Source organism: Alexandromys fortis, unplaced genomic scaffold, assembly GCF_014885135.2.
Source record: "Alexandromys fortis isolate MF-2015 unplaced genomic scaffold, M_Fortis_MF-2015_v1.1 scaffold_443, whole genome shotgun sequence".
NCBI classification, from domain to species: domain Eukaryota; kingdom Metazoa; phylum Chordata; class Mammalia; order Rodentia; family Cricetidae; genus Alexandromys; species Alexandromys fortis.
In genome coordinates, this window is record NW_026068311.1 from 75173 (window position 1) to 93148 (window position 17976).

Sequence of the window (17976 nt, forward strand, 5' to 3'; positions counted from 1 at the left end):
TTTTTTTTTCCCCGAGACAGGGTTTCTCTGTGTTTTTGGAGCCTGTCCTGGAACTAGCTCTTGTAGACCAGGCTGGTCTCGAACTCACAGAGATCTGCCTGCCTCTGCCTCCCGAGTGCTGGGATTAAAGGCATGCGCCACCACCGCCCGGCTCATGGCAACTCTTATAAAGAAAACATTTAGTTGGGGTAGCTCGCTGACAGTTTCAGAGGTTCAATCCATTATCATCATGGCAGGAAGCATGGTGTCATGCAAGTGGACATGGTGCTGGAGAAAAAGCAGAGAGTCTTACATCTTGTGGGCAACAGGAAGTAAACAGAGCGAAACTTGAGAAAAAGACCTCAAATCCTGCCCTCAGAATGGCATACTTCTTCCCAAAGGCCACACCCACTCCAACATGCCACACCTTCTGATAGTGCCACTCTCTCTGGGGGCCCTTGTCTTTCATACCACAATGTGGATAGTACTCGTGAAAACATTTGTTTTCTGTTCCTGGAGCTCCTCTACTGTCCTATGAAGGACATGTTTGTCAGCGTGCATCCTTCATTCCAGAGTCCTTGCCTGACAAAGCCTCTAAGGGTCTCAGTGTTTCCATGCATACACTGCAGTGACAGGTATATTCACGTAGAGGACTTGTGCACAATGTGCCTGACACACGACAGGAATTCTGTGAAGTTTTTCCTTATGGCTGCTTTCTACTTTGGCACAAAACTGTCCCTCATCTACAGACTATAAAAGTGAAATAACGGTGCCAGTCATGGACAGGCTACATGGACCCTATTCAGCTCACTGCATAGCTCATTACAGACATCTATAACTATTGCAACGCACATGATTCTACGTGAAATACTTTCAAGATCTGATTGGGTGGATGAGGAGATAGTTAGCATTCTGTTTCATCACTGGTAGGCCTGCAGCTAAATTAACTCTAATGTTTGCAATGAAGGCTTACAGAAGGCTGGATTAAGGAGACAATGGTCAAAAGGATAACTTCACGTTGTTAAAGTCGTCCTTTAACCGCAAGCCCTCTGACTCTCTAGTTTTGATAGCTGTCTTGCCACTAAATTCGTAGGAATTCTGTAGGTTATAGAGAAAATAGTTAATACTGCCTTTTATCTGATTTTGATATTGAGGATTCATGATTCCTACCGTCGAATGGCATCTCCATATGAATGACAACATTCCTTGCCTTATTAGATTTATTTTTTATTTTATGTGTATGAGTATTTGCTGCTACCATCGCCACCAGGCTTCAGTTTCTTTCTTTTTTTTTTTGTTTTTTTTTTTTTCTTTCTTAAGCTTAGGTGCAAGTTTGTATTTTCTGAAATCTCTTTTAGAGTCTTCATGTTAGGCATTGCTCCCTGTTGTGCATTGTGTGGCTGTGAAGAAAGGCTGTTGTCTGTATTGGCATTGATGAATATGCTAAGGAGGAGGCAGAGGTAGCACATGCCATTCATCCCAGCACTTGGGAGACAGAGACAGGTGGATCTCTGTGAGTTCAAGGCTAGCCTGGTCTACAGAGTGAGTTCCAGGACAGCCAAGGAAACACAGAGAAAAACTGTCTCATAAAACAAAAATAAAAGAGTAAAGAAACTGATAATAAAAAAGGTACGATCCTTTAAAGTGGCAGATGGTAACCTGACAATTAGTATATAATGAACATAAAATTTTAAGGGAACCGGTGGGACTCTCTTGTTATTTCAGCAATCCAGAGGAAAAAGCGATTGCATCCAGAGTTGGGTGCCAGCTTGGACTACCCAGTAAGTTCCAGAGTAAGATTCTATGTCAAAAGAAGATAGAGATGGAGAAGAATGGAGATTTCTATGGCTGCACACAGTAACGATGGATTTATGAAAACACTGTGGTTTGATGACACTGGCTCCCATAGGCTCGTATATTTGAATACTCGGTCTTGGAAGTGTGTCACTGGGGATAAGATTCGTAATTTAGGTATCAAAAGACTCCTGCACTTTCCAGTGTGTAAGCGGCTTTGGGAAAACAAGTACAGCCTCCAGCTGCACATACAAACATCAATGGAAAAAAACCTTTCTTTCTACTCTGCAAGCCATGGAATCTCCTAAGGGGGAGGGGGTTGTTTCACGGGTATGGAAACCCAGTAAAGTGTTACCAGGCATGGAGGCTCACATCTGTAATCCCAGCACTTAGGCGACTCAGGCAAGAGAATTAGGAAGGAATTCAGTCATCTTTGGCTACAGAGATGTCGAGGAGAGATAATTTCTAAAATTAATAGGTTAACAATTTAAAAAGTAATGAACTTCCCCTGTGAAGTCGCTGGCAGTCTGTAAGGGCTACAAAGAGGCAGCGCTGGGGCCCGACTCAGCTCCTGGTTGGGAGGTGCTGGAGGGCAGCTGCTCCGGTGGCGCTCGCCTCCAGGTCCCTCCTAAGTCCGGGATGCACACTTCCGCTGCCTCACCTGTTGCGCCCGGCCCTCCCCAGCCTCTCCGCGTTGCACCCGGCCCTCCTCCCCTCCCTGAGCCTCTCAGCGCCTGCAGAGCTGGGCGGAGGGACCGTGGGATCTCACGCCCGACCGAGTCTCCAGAGTGCGCGCTTCGACCACGATCCGCCAAGCGCACAGGAGGAAAACCCGGAAAACCCCTTTGCACCTTCAGCGCAGTCTGATTGCAAGCCCTTTTGTGCGCGCTCCCGCCAGGGTCCCGGCTCCCGGGCGCGCGAATGCCCCTCCCCCTTCCCCGCCCCCTCCCTGCGCCCCTCCCGGCCCGGCCCGCGCCGCGCTTTGCAAGTTGCAAAGCTTCTTCAGCAGCGGCCGGCGGCGACGGCGGTGGCCGTGGCCCGGACGCCTGGAGGCTCCCTGGTGGTGCTGGGCCAGCCCGTGCTGCCCGGAGTGCGTGGGTGTGGATCTCAGTGGCTGCGCTTTTTCCAAGTTGCTTACCTCGTTCTGCGGCGGCCGGGACGCCTGGAGGCTCCCTGGTGCTGCCCGGAGTGCACCGGCGTGGGGCCTTCGCCCTGCGCTTTCCAAGTTGCAAAGCTCGTTCTGCAGCGGCCTGGACGCCTGGAGCCTCCCTGGTGCTGTCCGGAGTGCATGGCCGCGGACTTCAGAGGCTGTAGGGACGGAGTGAATGGCCGCGGACCTCAGAGGCTGCAGGGGCTGAGCGTCCCGCACCATGGAGGGCGCCGAGCCCCGCGCGCGGCAGGAGCGCCCAGGCGAAGCCCACGGTGCCCGCCTAGTGGAGGTACGGCTGAGCGGAGGCGCCCCTTGGGGCTTCACCCTGAAGGGCGGTCGCGAGCACGGTGAGCCTCTGATCATCACTAAGGTAAGGCGACCTCGGGGTCTGCGCGGTGACTGTCCCGAAGGGGTCCCCAATGCAGAAGTCTCGTCCGGGTCTTGGGGCGCTGCTGATGGGGCGTCCGGTGCGCAGCCTCCCTTGATGGGGGCGCATATGCAGGGGTCACCTGTGCATGGAGTCTGGTTCCGGGTCTCAGGGCACTGCGGGGGGGGCCCATCTGCACGGGTCTCCTGTGCCTGGAGATTGGGGTCTGGGCAGCCAGAGCTGTGTGGTTCCGGCTCCAGCCTGGCGGCCCTCGGTCTACTCCCAACGTGGCTGGGAGTTGCAATGGCTCCCGTTCCGCCCCCCCACGAGGAAGGGCCTGGTCGTCCCCTGTAACTCCTGGCCTGGCCAGACCTACACCTGCGAGGCTGCCAGGAGAGGAAGGAAAATAAACAGTTCCAGGATCCAGGGACTGGGCATACATAGCCTTTGCGCTTGTTTGCTTTTTAGGGCCCCTGGTTGCTTACTTTTTTGCTTTTTACCTTTTGGTCTGCACGGGTTTTTTAGTCTGAAACCTGTTTTTAGGGCCCCTGGTTGGTTGTTTTTTTTTTTTTTGCTTTTTACCTTTTGGTCTGCACCGGTTTTTAGTCTGAAACCGATACTAGAAACTCCTGCCAGTCAGCTTCACGATTCCCAGGAGCTCATCCGTGTTTGCTGACTTTCCGCCTCCTCTCCTACATGCACTCGCTCTCGATGCTCAGCACCTTGATTGGGACTTCTCAGCGTGCTTATAAAATAGAATTTGAGTTCTGATCATAAGGAAAGAGACCTTAGTCTCACTTGCATGCATGTGTGTGTGTTTAGGTTGCGTTAGAACTGGAATGCTCTTAAAACGCAGTCCATCTTGGTACTTACCAACTAAACGTGTATAAACCTGTATCAACAGACAACACGCCAATCTCTCAGGTCTTCTGGTTAAAGGAAACGAGAGCCTGTTCTGGGCAGAGCTGAGTCTCACTAAGGGCAAAATCTCCTTGAGAAAGTCATCATTTCTGTTTCCTAGAGGTGTTGGGTGGTATGAAGGTGACTGACAATTTTCATGCATAATAGTGCCTCACCTGGCATATATTTATTTTCTGCCCCCTCCAAGTATTCCCAGCATCTGGCCTTCAACTGTCTGTGTAGCTCAGAGATGACCTTGAACTTCTGACTCTCCTGCCTCCATTGTCCCGTTTTTCCTACCGTGTCTGCCGTGAACGTCTTTAAAACAACAACAAAAAGATTCCACACATCTTCTTCACCCTTGTTTGAGAAGCAGATGGAATGAACAATACATCAATTAATATGAAGTTTTAGGATTTTTAAGTGTGTTTGTTTTCTTTTACATTTATGTGTGTTTTTCCTGAATGTACTTGTGTCTTCTGTAAGAGCAGCAAGTACTCCTAACCACTGAGCTAACTCTCTGGCCCCTAGCGTTGGGTCTTTTACCATATAAGTAAGTTGGAGATTACTTTAAATGGGATGATTTGCTAGGGAGATTTTCATCCTCCTTTGCACAAGATAGTTCTAGTTTTACAAACTCTGCATGCTTGATGGCCTCCCGGCTCTCTGCTTTTTATAAATGGAAGTATATGTTAATCAAACTCAGCCTCACTAAGCTGTACTACCCCTGCATAATTTTTGTAAGTGACTCAGTATAACTGAAAAATGATAGTTTTGTTTGCTTAGTATGGGTGGGACTCAAAACAACTTGTGGTTTTTGTATTTTCATGCATATATACACATTCAATTGCTGTTGCTCCTGTGTTTGTGTACACACATGTATTTTCACATGTTCTGTTGTTTCTACATATATTAACATATATTCTATAATATATACATATATAAATATATATATATATACATATATATTAACAGTATTTCAAATACCTGCCAATGCTTTAAGATTAAGGACACACACACAGGCTGTGAAAATAAGAACGACAGCCAAGTGGTGGTGGCACACTCCTTTAATCCCAGCTCTTGGGAGGCAGAGGCAGGCTCTGTGAGTTTGAGGCCAGTCTGGTCTACAAGAGTGAGTTCTCCAGGACAGCCAAGGCTACACACAAAGAAACCCTGTCTTGGAAAGAAAAAAAAAGAACAAAAGTTTATCATTGGTGCTGACTTAGAACATGACGCTGATAATTAATTGCCACGTTATTTAAAAATGACGGAGGGTTGACTGGAGAGCTGGCTCAGTGGTTTAAAACACTGGTTGCTTTTCCAGAGGATGCAGGTTCAATTTCTATCAACCTGCACGGTGGCTCACAACTTCTGCAAATCTGGTCCTAGGAGGTCTGTCACCTTCTTCTGGCCTCCTCGGGCATTGTCCGCACGCGGTATGCAGACATACATTCAAACATTTCTATGTGTGAAATAAAAATAAATAAAATCTAAAAAAATGATGAAGGAAATGTCTATTTACAGCCACTTACAAGGTAGAAATCAACTGCTCTGATAGATACCAGGGGAAATTGTTCTTCAACTGGAGTTCACTTTCAACTTTTCCTCTTCCAGTAGTTATTGTAATGCCATTGAAGCTTATTAAATACTTTTTCTAATAGTTCTTTTTCCATTTAAAAAACATCTATGCAATTTTTACATGTTGGGTTCTTGGTAGACCACAAGGATTTTCTGTTTAACTTTCTATTAATTATAATTATTTTCCGTTTAATTTTCTATTAATTATAATTATTCTACTATTTTTATATTTATATACTATTAATTATAATTATAATTTTGTTAATTGATGCTTTTATGTTTAGCTGATTCTGATTTGGGAGTAGCTTGACCCGATTTAAGAGGACACATTCTTTTGTTAATGATGTGACTATCGTTTGAAGATCTCATATGAGCATGTATCTCAGAACTGGTAAAATGGTGTACTCTGAGGTCACAGATCTGGCGAATCCTAGGCAGGGTCTTGAAAGTCAGACTCTGATGGTGAATATCAGTCTTGCTTCCTGTCCAGTAGGCGCTATCTGCTTTTGACTGAACTCTCCTGCTATGTTATTTATGTTGAGTAACTCAACACCATCTGCAGGCTGACAGTTTTTCCATCTTGGTACCAAGGATATTCTGCTGTGGGGTCTATTCTGTGTACTGTCATCCATTTAGCTGCTTCCTTGGCTTCTACCCACTGATGGAAGGCCATTGGCACCTGGCTCCAGGTATGGCAATCTGAATGTCCCCAGACATTGACAAATGCCCCCAGCCTAGTTATATATAAATCACTTTGTTAGACTAATGGTGCGTTGCCTTTGCTTTGAAGGACTTTGGGATTTTATTCTTTTGGAAAACAGTGGCCTTTAGGGTGGTGTGTTTGGAGGCCCTTGGCATTTCCAGTGTTTTCATGTGGGTCTGTTTTTCTTTCTGAGATGAACTCTTGGCTCCGAGAAAAGGCTTTATTTACACAGTAAAATGCAAACAAGTCCCTGCTTCATCTGCATTTTTGTAGTTGGAGAAAGGAAATTGAGAGCAGAGACTTCCCAGTACTGTGCTTTATGGACAATCAGAGTAGACGCTGAAGAAGGTCTCCTATTCTCTGGAATTGGTTTGAAGTTAAAGGACATTAACTTCCCAGAGGAGTCACATTCATAGAAGCAGAAGCATGCCTGAAACTCTACAAGACTTCTGCCGAAAGACGATATTATTAGGAATCATAACTGCTGAGAATCTTTATAATAATTTGCAGCTTGAAATCTCGCTACCATTAACAAACAAGCAGATGCACACATACACACACATAAAACTGGGAAGCACAAAAACACGCTAAAGCCCATTTTCTCATGCCGATGTTGCAGAAAGAACAGGAACAACCTGCAAGTTATAAGAGGTCTCATGATTTTGGTGATATTCTTTAAGAGTATAGGTGGATTTAGGAAATCCCAGGGACCTGAAATATTACACTTTAGCTGAGTTGGATTTGCAGGTAGGTTGAGCCATTGTGGCCTTCTGTTTTTTTTTTTTTTTTTTTTTTTTTTTTTTTTTTTTTTTTTTTTTTTTTTTTTTTTTGTTTGGTTGGTTTGTTTTCTTCATCCCCTCCCCCACCTTTGTACTACATTCATTATGGAAACAGGGCTTGGCAAGTGCTCTACCACTGAGCAACATCTGCAGCCAGTCTTGCTGGTGTTCCTTGAGAATTTTGGTGGAGGTGGAGACTGAGCTCCTTTCTGTGACATCACTTACTGGAGAGTCCCATCCACCCGCTGGGTATCAGGAGGCCCCCTGCAACCTCAGGAATGTTTATCAAGGGAGAGGGTATGAAGTCCTGGCTTTGGCTATTCATAATTTATTAAATCTCATCCCCCATGACAGAAACTGCTAACAGAGGCCCTAAGCATCCTATATGATAATACCTTAGTGATTGAAAAAGGAGTCTCTAGTTTAGAGGCTGCGGAGTTAAGGTCTTGGTGGCCTGGGATCATAAATGTTGGAACAGTAGCCCAGTTGTTTTCCCTTGTACCCTTTTGCTTATTTGTTTGTTTTTTTAAAAGGTTTATTTTATTTGAATGAGTGTTTTGCCTGCACGGAAGTGTACCGTGTGAGTCCAATATCCACAGAGGCCAGGAGATTGGTTGGATTGGGAATGGCAGAGGGTTGTGAGCTGCTGTGTGAGTGTTGGGAACTGAACCTGAGCCCTCTTCAAAAGCAAGCAGTGCTCCTAACCACTGCGGTATCTTCCCAACCTTTGTTTGTTTAGGAGATTCAGTCTCCTCCGCAGTCTAGGTGTGCTTCAGACTTGGTCCGGAGGGAAAGACGACCTTGACATTTTGTCCGCCCTGCCTCACCTAGGATTTATTGGTCTCTGCCAACACAGGGGTACAGTGCTTGGGATTTTGTGAGAAAGGTGCTTTACCGTATGAGATCCATTCCTATCTCCTTTGTTTACTTTTGAAACAAAGTCTGGCCAAGCTGGCCTGGAAATCTGTAATAGGGCTTGAGTCTCCTGAGTGCTGAGATTGTAGGTGCACTACTATGCCTGGCTTAAAATTTGTGTGTTTGTGTGTGTGCAGGGGGGTGAGGGGGAGGAGCATGGAGTGGAAACCAGAGCTTCCTACAAGCTAGGTTTGAAGTTCTAGTTGAAGTTTTGAGAAGGGGAATCCTTGAATTTAGTGGCGGAACACTGGATGTGAACGTCTGGGTTTTGGTTCACTTGTGTGTGCCTCACCGTTCACCACAGGCCAAACTACTTTGTCAGTGTCTGGAGTGCTTGGGTCTCATCTCCACTCCCCTCCCTACTTCCTCACACTAGCGTGCTGATGTCATATAAGTCCTCAGAATTGTAAACCTCAGTCTCTTTGCAAAGGCAGTCACCGCAGGGTTTGGAGTTACTAGGGTGAGTGTCATTCTAAAGACACGTCTGTAGTGAGAATTCATAGTCTGGTTAAAAAACACGAAGTTAAGTTTTCTTTCCTGTGCTGAAAGGCCTTTTCACTTGGGAGACCGGCCTTGCCAACTGGCTTTCAAATATATCTTTATTACCCCTTCCAGCTTGCAAATTAACTTGGCCTCACTGAATTCTAATCCTGTTCCTTTGGAGATGTTTCAGGCACACGGGGAGCCAGGCAGGGTGGGGAGCCAGGCATGGTGCCTAAAGTTGTCATCCAAGGTCTTATAGCTGGAGGCTTTCAGGTTCAAGTCCTAGAGGATTCTCCTTATGGGAGGCACGAGAGTATGTGACTCACACCTATAAATGCAGAGGCTTCCACCACTACAAAAAACTATAAACCTGAGCTGTGCGCCACACTTGTGTGCTATGCTGAGTTCAGTCTTGCTGGCTGAGTTAAGAGTAGTGCTTAACATGTCCTAACATTTGTCTTTTTGAAAAAAATACAGGTAAAAGTTAGTTTGCCGAAGAGCTACATGTTGAATAATAAATAGTTTTTACTTGGTCATAATGAGATGCATTTTTTGCACTTGGCATATTTCATAGGTCTTTACTTGGTAGGAGTTTTTAAGAGTATATTTTTATTACATGTACATATGTGTATATGTGCATGTACCTGAGGTTAGGGCCATCCTTTGGCGCTGGAGTTACAAGCAGTTGTGAGCTACTTGATGTGGGTGCTGGGAATTGAACTCAGGTCCTCTGTAAGAAGAATACCTGTTTTTATCCACTGAGTCATCTCTCCAGCCCTTAGGACATTTTAAAAATGCATTTTGGAGTTATCTCCTTGCTGAAGTGGTTTTGTGTCAGCCTGCAAATAGACTTGGATTCATGACTAAGCTCTAAGAAGCAAAGGAGGAAAGTTCTGGAGTCGGTGGAACTTTTCTTTGCATGCCAGACAAGACAGAAACATTAAACAAGGTAATTTTAGGGTATAAAGGCTGAATGGACTTTTTATTTAGGCTGTCTTTTACTTTCAAAGACTAGAAAGGTGTGGGATCATGCTTTATAGGAGACATTGTACAGGCTTTGGAAACTTAGTCTCTTTTGATAGACATATGCCTAGAATTTTAATCCATAGGAGAATTCTGAAAGAGCTCTAGTAGAATTCTAGAACACACGTCTGGGTGGGGAGTGAGGGGTATAGTTCGCGCTGCCTGGAGATATGGTTCAGCTTTCTTTTTATATTGAAAAAGATTTTCCATACAGTAATTTTTATTGTTTTTCCTTCCCCCAATTCCCAATTCTTCCCAGATCCTACCCACCTCCCTGCCAACCCAACTTTGTTTTTTTCTGTCTTAAACACACAAAAGCAAAACAAAAAGCAACACACACAGAATACAGACACAGAAAATAAAACAAGCAAAAGACCAATAAGACAAAAAAAAAGAAGCCCAAACAAAACAAAACAGGATAAAAAGTATAAAAATACCATTGAGTTCGGTTTGTGTTGGATCCCGGCCCTCCCCTGAGGTGTGGTTAATATGCTCACTGAGACTCCCTTTGGAGAAAACTGAGTTTTATTTTGCCTATGGTTATCAAGCATAGATAATGCCTTGCTTAGGGGTGGGAGATTGTGTACACTTATCACTTTCGAGTCTCAGTGTTAGGACCTGTGTAGGCCATGTGCTCCTCATCACAGTCTCTTATTTCATTGGTGCATCATCAAGTCCAAAGAAACTCAGGAATGGCTAACTGGGGTGTCTGTTAGCACACCAAAGCACACGCTGGCCTCTAGGTTCTCAGCATCACAAATACCTATTCCAGAGCATCCTGACTCTTCTCACCCTACCTTAAATGTTTCCGGCTCATGGCCTTCCCTTCTCCAGCTTCTCCTTCCTCCATTAACCCTGCAATTTCAGCCATGTGCCCTCTTTCGCTCCCCCTTCTCTGGCTTCTCCGTGTCCTGGTCCTCTTTTTCTCTTCCTCTCTCCCCCCCCCCCCATCCCCACATGGTCATGTTTAGCGCGTACCACTTTCTTCCCCTACTTTGGACTCTTCCAGATGCCTCTGGCTGGACTCTTAACTCATATCCATATAAACACCTTCCCATCCATCATGCCTGGAGCAGTCATGTCCTCACTTTATATATCTGGTGTCAAAACTCCCCCCTTATGTATGAAAGACACTGTTTCCCCTCTGGCACTTATTCTCCTTATGTTTCCTCTTACACGTAGATCCTCCACCCTCTACAAGAGGGCTTTGCTGAAGACGTCCCGTTTAACACCGAGGACCGCAAAGGCTCACTCTGCCCATTGTCCAGTTGTGAGTCTCTGTTAGTTCCTGTATACAACAAGAAAAAACATCTCTGAAGAGGGAGGAGCAAGGCACTGATCTACGGGAATAGCAGTAGCTATTAAGGGTTGTTTGATTGCTGTTTCTTTAGAAGAATAATAGTATCAGGTTTCCTTGTAGGCCCATGACCTAATTAGTCTTAGGTTCTTGGCCACTTGAGCAGTACCAGATATGGGTTCCATCTCATGGAGAAGACCTTAAATCGTACCAGAAAACGATCGAGTGCTCCTATAACATACATGTTATATATGCCATTATATCGAGTGCTCCTGGAACATACATGCCACTACTCATTATATCTTACAGGCAGGTCACTGTTGTGGGTTACAGAGTTGAGCTGGGAGGTGTTGATGATTGGCTTTCTCTTCCAGTACCGTGAACACTAGTAAGGACGAAGCTTCGGCACCAGCTTGACTTCTCCTATCCAGTGACACACACACACACACACACACGTGTCTTCAGCAATAAAGCCCTAAGATTAGGTTGCCTGGGTCAGCTTTGAGTTGAGTTCCCAGCTCTCAGCATCCGTGTGAGGCAGCTCACAACTGCCTGTAACTCTTAATTCCAGGCACCCCCATTTTTTTTTCTGTCATCCATGGGCACCTGCCCTCACACATGTGCACAACCCTCTCCATAGACACATAATTAAAAATAATACAAATAAATCCATAAAATATACCGCTGGGGGGGCGGCTGGCACGTGGTTAAGTCAATAGAGCATTTGCCTTTGGTTCAAAGAAAAACAAAACAGTATAGAAACAAAGCCAGTAGTGAATTCAAGGAAGAGGTCTATTGAGATTTCGCCTTGGGAAAATGTGTTTCAGTGTATCATTTAAAACCAAGGCCAAAGAGCAGTCAGGGTTCCCTGACTGGTGGGAAGTCCAAGAACCACCCACCTCCATCCAGGTCTAGTAAGGTGAGCATCCAAACTGCCTAGGCTCCCCCAAAGCCAGTGGGGGACTTGATCGGGGGAGGGGGAGGGAAATGGGAGGCGGTGGCGGGGAGGAGGCAGAAATCTTTAATAAATAAATTTAAAAAAATTACATGTATGAAGTGAGCTGAGGAGTATTGGCTCTGTCCTCTACCTTTGTATTGTCTTGAATTTATTTATTAGCTAGTTTTACCCTTGAGGGGCTGCTGCTTGGCTGCAGAGACAAAAAAAAAAAAAAACCAAGGCCAAGATATTGATGTCCATAGATAACCCAGCTCTGGGGAGGCTGGAGTAGGAGGGCAGTAACTTCTACTCTAGCTTTGATTATTTAGTACACATTGGGAGATGGGAGTTTAGTCAGTGGTCGAGCTTGTCCGCAGGTATGAGACCCTGGGTTTGATCCCTAGCATAATTTTAAGTGGGAATCAAGGAAAGGAAAGTAATTGAAGAATATGAGTTGCAAAGCAAAGGTAAACTCCCCTCCCTCTGCCTGGATGAGGAGACCATTTTGTATTTCTAATTCCAGAATTATTAATTTGCAAGCAATAATGATTTCCTCTGTAGGAGAAGGAAGAAAAACAGTGTTCTAGACAAGCTATGGACGGCTGTGATTCTCTTTCAAGTCGTAGGAGATTTTTAAATTTTCAGATCAAAACCATTTGGGAAGGCGGGGTTTATTCTGTGTCCTCGAAGATCAATATTTTTACTTATTGGCAGAAGAAAGGGGATAGAGTGCTTGTGTGGTTGTTTGTTTGTTTCTTTGTTTTTGAGATGGGATATTACTATGTAGCCCAAGCTGATGCAAGCAAAACTAAGTATGTTGCCGAGACCACTTTGGAATGCAAGCCGTCTTTCCTCTGCCTTGCCTCTTTAGTGCTAGGAGAGAGGGAGAGGGAGAAAATATACCCACCCAGCTTTAGTTTTATGTTTATGGAAATGGCTCTTTGGCATCAAAGTTAAGTAACCAAATAGTTGTTCTTCTATACTCTCAATTAGGCTATTGAAACTTTTTTTTCTCTTGTGCTGGACACGGAACCTAGGGTCTTGTTTTTGTCTGCTGTGCAAGGGCTCTAGTGTGGGTTCTCATGACCTCCAGTGAGATACAGCAGCAGCTTTTGAAACTCATTTATTTCTTTTGACACTGGATCTTTATCCTTAAATAGTCCATTTATAATTTATATAGCGGTTACTCTTTTTTTTTTTCTTGACTATAGACAGGGATTCAGCCTTGTCTCTGCAAAATCTGCTCTGATTTTCCCTCTCAACTCCTCAGGTGTATTTCCTGCCTTTCCTTACATATCCGGTGAATCTCATACCATAATTTGGGCTACAAAAATATTTTTTCAGCCTTGACATTGTTTATATTTGGGGCCAAATGATTCTTTGTTGTGGGGCCATCTGTTATTTTGTCAACTCGGCCCAAGCTTGGGAACCTCAGTTGAGAAAATGCCCCCCTTAGAATGACCTGTAGGCAAGTCTGTGATGTGTTTTCTTGATTGATTTTTGAGTGTGTGTGTGTGTGTGTGTGTGTGTATGTGTGTGCGGGTGTGTAAGTGGTACCACCCCAGGGCAGGTAGTTCTGGGGGTGGGTGGAGTTGGGGTGGGGGGGCGTTCTTGTACGAGAAAGCAGGTTGAGCAAGACACAGGGAGCAAGTCAGTAAGCAACACACCACCATGGCCTCTGCTTCAACTCCTGCCTGGACTGGAAGACCTATTACCTTAAGTTGAAATAAACCCTTTTCTCTTCAAGTTGCTTTTGGTCATGTTGTTTGCAGTCCTTGGTAGTTCGGTTTCCTTGGTTAATTTCCTCTGCAGTTATCATTGATAACGATGACACATCTTTTCATATATTCTTACATATACCAAAGCAACTTTTCTTCACTTTGCAACATTAGGGTTTATCTTGCTATTCTGATGGCGGTCACCATTCTCCGTTTTCTTTCAGCTCCTAATTGCAGAAGTGAGGTCAGACCTTTCTAATTCATAATCCATTAGGTTTTCTCTAATTTTTTTCTCTCTTTATTTTTCATTCTTTGTGGTTTTGATCTTGGGAAATTTTGTTTAACCTTATCTTCCAACCCTTCCATTGATTTCAAATTTGTGACCTTATTTTCTTTTTTCAAATTCTAAATTTCGTCTAATGGTTCTTTTTTGACACCATACTGATCTTGTTTCGTGGCTAATTCTCTTGTCTCGTAATATACTGAGCTAGTTTTCAAAACCGTCCGTGTTCCTCAAAGATTTTGTTTTGAGGGTTGTTTCTGAAGAAAGGGCTTCTTTCTTTCCAGGCAGAAGTTTCTTCAGTCTCTAGGGCTCGCTGACTCTCTACTGGTATTAAAGAACAGATTGCTTTGAATAACATGTATTACCTGGTGCATGTGGATGAGTGATGACCCAACGAGGCTGTTTTTCTGGGAACTCCTGAGAGCCAACACTTCAGGTTTCTTTTGGAATGGGCTATATCCCTATCATAGAGTAACTGTAGCAGATATTTTTGTATAAAGCGGCTTTCAAGGTGACGGGAAGCATACTCATAGGGGGTGATCCTGGCCTTGCTCAGCTGAATGAACAAGACAGAGTCCCTACTCTGGCCATAGCAGATCCAGCATGGAAGAGTCACCTACTAGTAAGGAGATGTCAATGCCTGTTTGCATTCAATGCTAGTTCTCCCACAGGGTCCTTAGCCTTTTTAGCCCCCATCCTCCAGTTCGTTAAACCAGAATAATTTCTATTTTATTGTATTATTGTGGGGATTAAATGAGACAGCATGTAAACTTGAATTCATTCTCTTCCTCCTTTCTCCTACTCAATCCTGATTAATTAATTATAAAGCTGAGAAATTATAAAAATGTTTATGTATCAAAGGACTTGTTTACTGTAGAAAGAATTTGAGCTGGATTTCACATGGCAGAAATTTAATATGTATCAAGGAGATTTTGTTACTGCTTAGTATGGAGTTCATAGTTTGCATTTAAGTTAAAAGATACATCTAATTTGGGGATGTTCCTCGGGGGTAGAGTGCTTAGCGTGTACAAGGCCTTGAGTTTAGTTAGAAGCTACATTTAATATTAGCTTCAGTCTATTGTTTGTATTTTATGTAGCCTCATAAATGATTGTTTTCTTCTATCCCTCCGAAACTTAAATTATTTTTAAATAATTTAGCAAAATGCTTTAGGGATTATTTGTACTATTACCCTTAAAGCATTTTGCTAATTTTGTAGTAATGTGAATGAATGGTCTTTCAGATCAACAGAAGTTGTCAAAGGTGATTTTTTTTCAAAGGCGAATGAAACTAGTGGGAAGGATAAAGGCTAAACATGTTTGTGACACCAGGCTCCATTTTATCTCACGCCTTCAATTATTTGTAATAGAAAATCTTTCAAGGAGTTGGATCTGTGGGGAAAAAATTCTGTGTAGCTGCTTCCTGGTGCTGGGCTGTGTTTCTCAGCTCCCCACGCAGCTGGGTGTGGCTGTGTGACCATCCTCCTCAGTGAAGTCCAAATAGAAGTAAAGTCTGCCATTTTATAGTCGCCCCCTTCCCGAAATAGGTTCTCCCTTTTCCCGGTTGGGATGAAGGTAATCTCAGAGCAGAGCTCCGGTGACTAATAATGTGGTTTCCTAGGGCATGGTCTTTTGCCTAGTACTTACTACTACATGAAATCTGCTTTGTTTTTGGGTTCCTGAATTGCTTAACAAGTCAGACACAAATGAAATCCTAGCACTAATGAAAACTTTTCCTTTTAACCGATATGTTTGAAAATCTCTAACACTTTGGACACCTGTGTAGGAGGACATGAGTTTTGACTTTGTAGGAAGAATGACAGTGGTTGTCCAGTTAGCACACAGCTAATTCCACACGTACGTACTATGTCATGCGAGACCTCCACACCTGTGGCTTCTTCAACTCCAGCTATTCCTTTTAGTCGGTAATTTAATTTTCACCTAGTCTTGCTTTTCCTCCAGGTCTGTCAATGCTGACTTGGGAATTTTGGAGAGGAAGCACAGGAAGCTAGGAGAATGCCTAGTGTAGATAATTAGCCCTCGGGTAGGCCTGGGTGATGGAATGATGTTAGAGTTTGTACCTTTGACCCGTCAGTGCGGCTTTTTTTTTCCCCCACACGGCTTCAAGCGCAGAACATGTTGCCTGTGAAGGTTACACGTTTAAGTGGTCATTAACAGAGCTGCCTTCATCAGATTAGCTAATTATAATCTTGAATGGCAGGCTTTTTCTTCCCTTGAGGAATAATGCAGCCCATAGACACACGAGCTGGATCAGCAGTGAGAAAGTAGACGAAAGATGAGGGTCCCAGGTATGTAGGGGAGATGTGAGGAGATGCCCAGGAAGTAACAGAAAGCCCTTTCTGCATTTGTGAAGTAGGTAAAGGTAATTCTCTGTCTGTAGATCCAGATTCTGTATCTGATAAAATTTTACCTGTAGGTTAATTGTGCCTATGTGTGTAAATTTGTAAACACTGATATTTATCAGTGCTAATTGTACATAAGTTCATAACATTGTTGCAAAGTGGCATGGTAGTGTTTTCATGTTGCCTGGGGCCGTAGTTCATTGATAGAGCCTTCGCTTATTTCTGTGCAAAGTCTTGGGTTTGGTCTGCAGTTGGCACACCTAGACAGACCCAGAAAATACATCGATTATTAGCTTAAGCATAAATGATCCTTGTGGAATTATAGCAGTATTTTTTTCCTCTGCTCAGGAATTCTGTGCTGGAAACAGTGAAGACTTAGTTATTGGATGCTCGAAGGTAATTATTTTAAGAATCCCATTGCCAAACTGTAATTCTCAGCCCTTGGGAAGGGGAGACAGGATCAGGAATTCAACGTTTACTTCTGCTATTATATCATGAGTTTCAGACTGCATAAGGTCATATCTCAAAAAGGAAAAGAAACAAACAAAAATACTGCCACATCTTTGGAATCAGGAGACAGATCGAAGGAAGTTTAATTTGTTCATTTTGAGATGTTAAGAAATGACGTTTGGGGCTGGAAAGATCGCTCGCTGTTGGAGAGCACTGGCTGCTCTTCTTTTGTGCCCACAGATGCCTGTAACTCCACCTCCAGAGGATCTGATGCCTTTGGCTTCCTCAGGCACCCACACGTGTGGCATACATGTAGACACACAGTAGCATAAATAAAAATCAAAAATCTTTAAAAAAAACACAGAAATGCTATTTGCGGCTATAGATGTAGCTCTTTGTTAGAACACTTGGCTAATATTACTCAGTCGGTCCCCAGCCCTAAGGCTTGGGAGGTTGGCAGTGGGGGACAGAATATTTTGGTTCTGTGCAATATATTTTTATAATTTTCTACATAGTTCTGTTTAAAAAGGAATCCCTGACTTCTAGAACCAGTACTTTAAGTCGATCAAATATGTCAGTCTTTAAAACAATTTTATTTTTTGTTGTTTGTTTTCTTTTGTCTGTGATGCTTTCCTTAACATTTTCATTGTGTGGAGAGGGCCTGAACTTGAACAAAAGTCTGGAAAGAAAACATCTGGACTTGAAAAGACCAGCTTGCTGCTGCTGAGCCAGTCACATTTATTTTATGTTGACTTCCTGATCCTATTTAGGGGTTAGGAGCTGGGAGTGGAGGGGTTGTTTCTGATCCCCCAAGCCCATTTTCAGTGGCTGTTTTGGAGGAAAGCAATTAAAAGCACATAGCACTCTGCGTAACTGTGAAATTTCCACCACAGAAATGCATTTTGCATTTTGTCTCCTGGGGCAGCAAGCCTCTATGTGCCCTGATGAACAGCCGGAACTCGCTTTGTTTTTACAAGAGTTTCATTCTCAAATTACCCACGCTGTAATTGCAGTTCTGAAGATTTTGACTTCACATGAAAGCTCATTGTTTCTGTTCCTCTCCAACTATTTCCACAGTGGCCTCTTACTGCCTCCTTTCCTCTGTACCCAGAAGGAATGTTGGTTTCTCTTGAGGGCTCTCCTTGCTCGTGTAGGTGGTCTCACTCATGTACTCCTTGCCATCCCCCCATTTCTTTTTTCTATGTAGTCTTTACCAGTCTGGGGTTCACTATGTGTAGCCTCTCCTTGTCTTCTGAGCTC

The 17976-nt window shown here is 43.9% G+C and overlaps 2 protein-coding genes across 4 annotated transcripts in view; one reads left to right on the forward strand and one right to left on the reverse strand.

Moving 5' to 3' along the window:
* The window catches only part of Gpr143 (G protein-coupled receptor 143), a 30829-nt gene extending 27797 nt beyond the window's left edge, over positions 1-3032 (reverse strand). For 2 of the 3 annotated variants that reach the window (XM_050132678.1, XM_050132677.1), the window contains exon 1: positions 2912-3032. The gene's annotated coding sequence lies outside the window, so the exon portion shown is untranslated. The remainder of the gene's footprint in view (positions 1-2911) is intronic. The other variant, XM_050132679.1, reaches the window with a different exon arrangement.
* Shroom2 (shroom family member 2) overlaps positions 2738-17976 on the forward strand; it is a 115010-nt gene continuing 99771 nt past the window's right edge. The window contains exon 1 of the mRNA XM_050132674.1: positions 2738-3293. Coding sequence (XP_049988631.1) covers positions 3144-3293 — 150 coding nt within the window. The 5' untranslated portion in view covers positions 2738-3143. The remainder of the gene's footprint in view (positions 3294-17976) is intronic.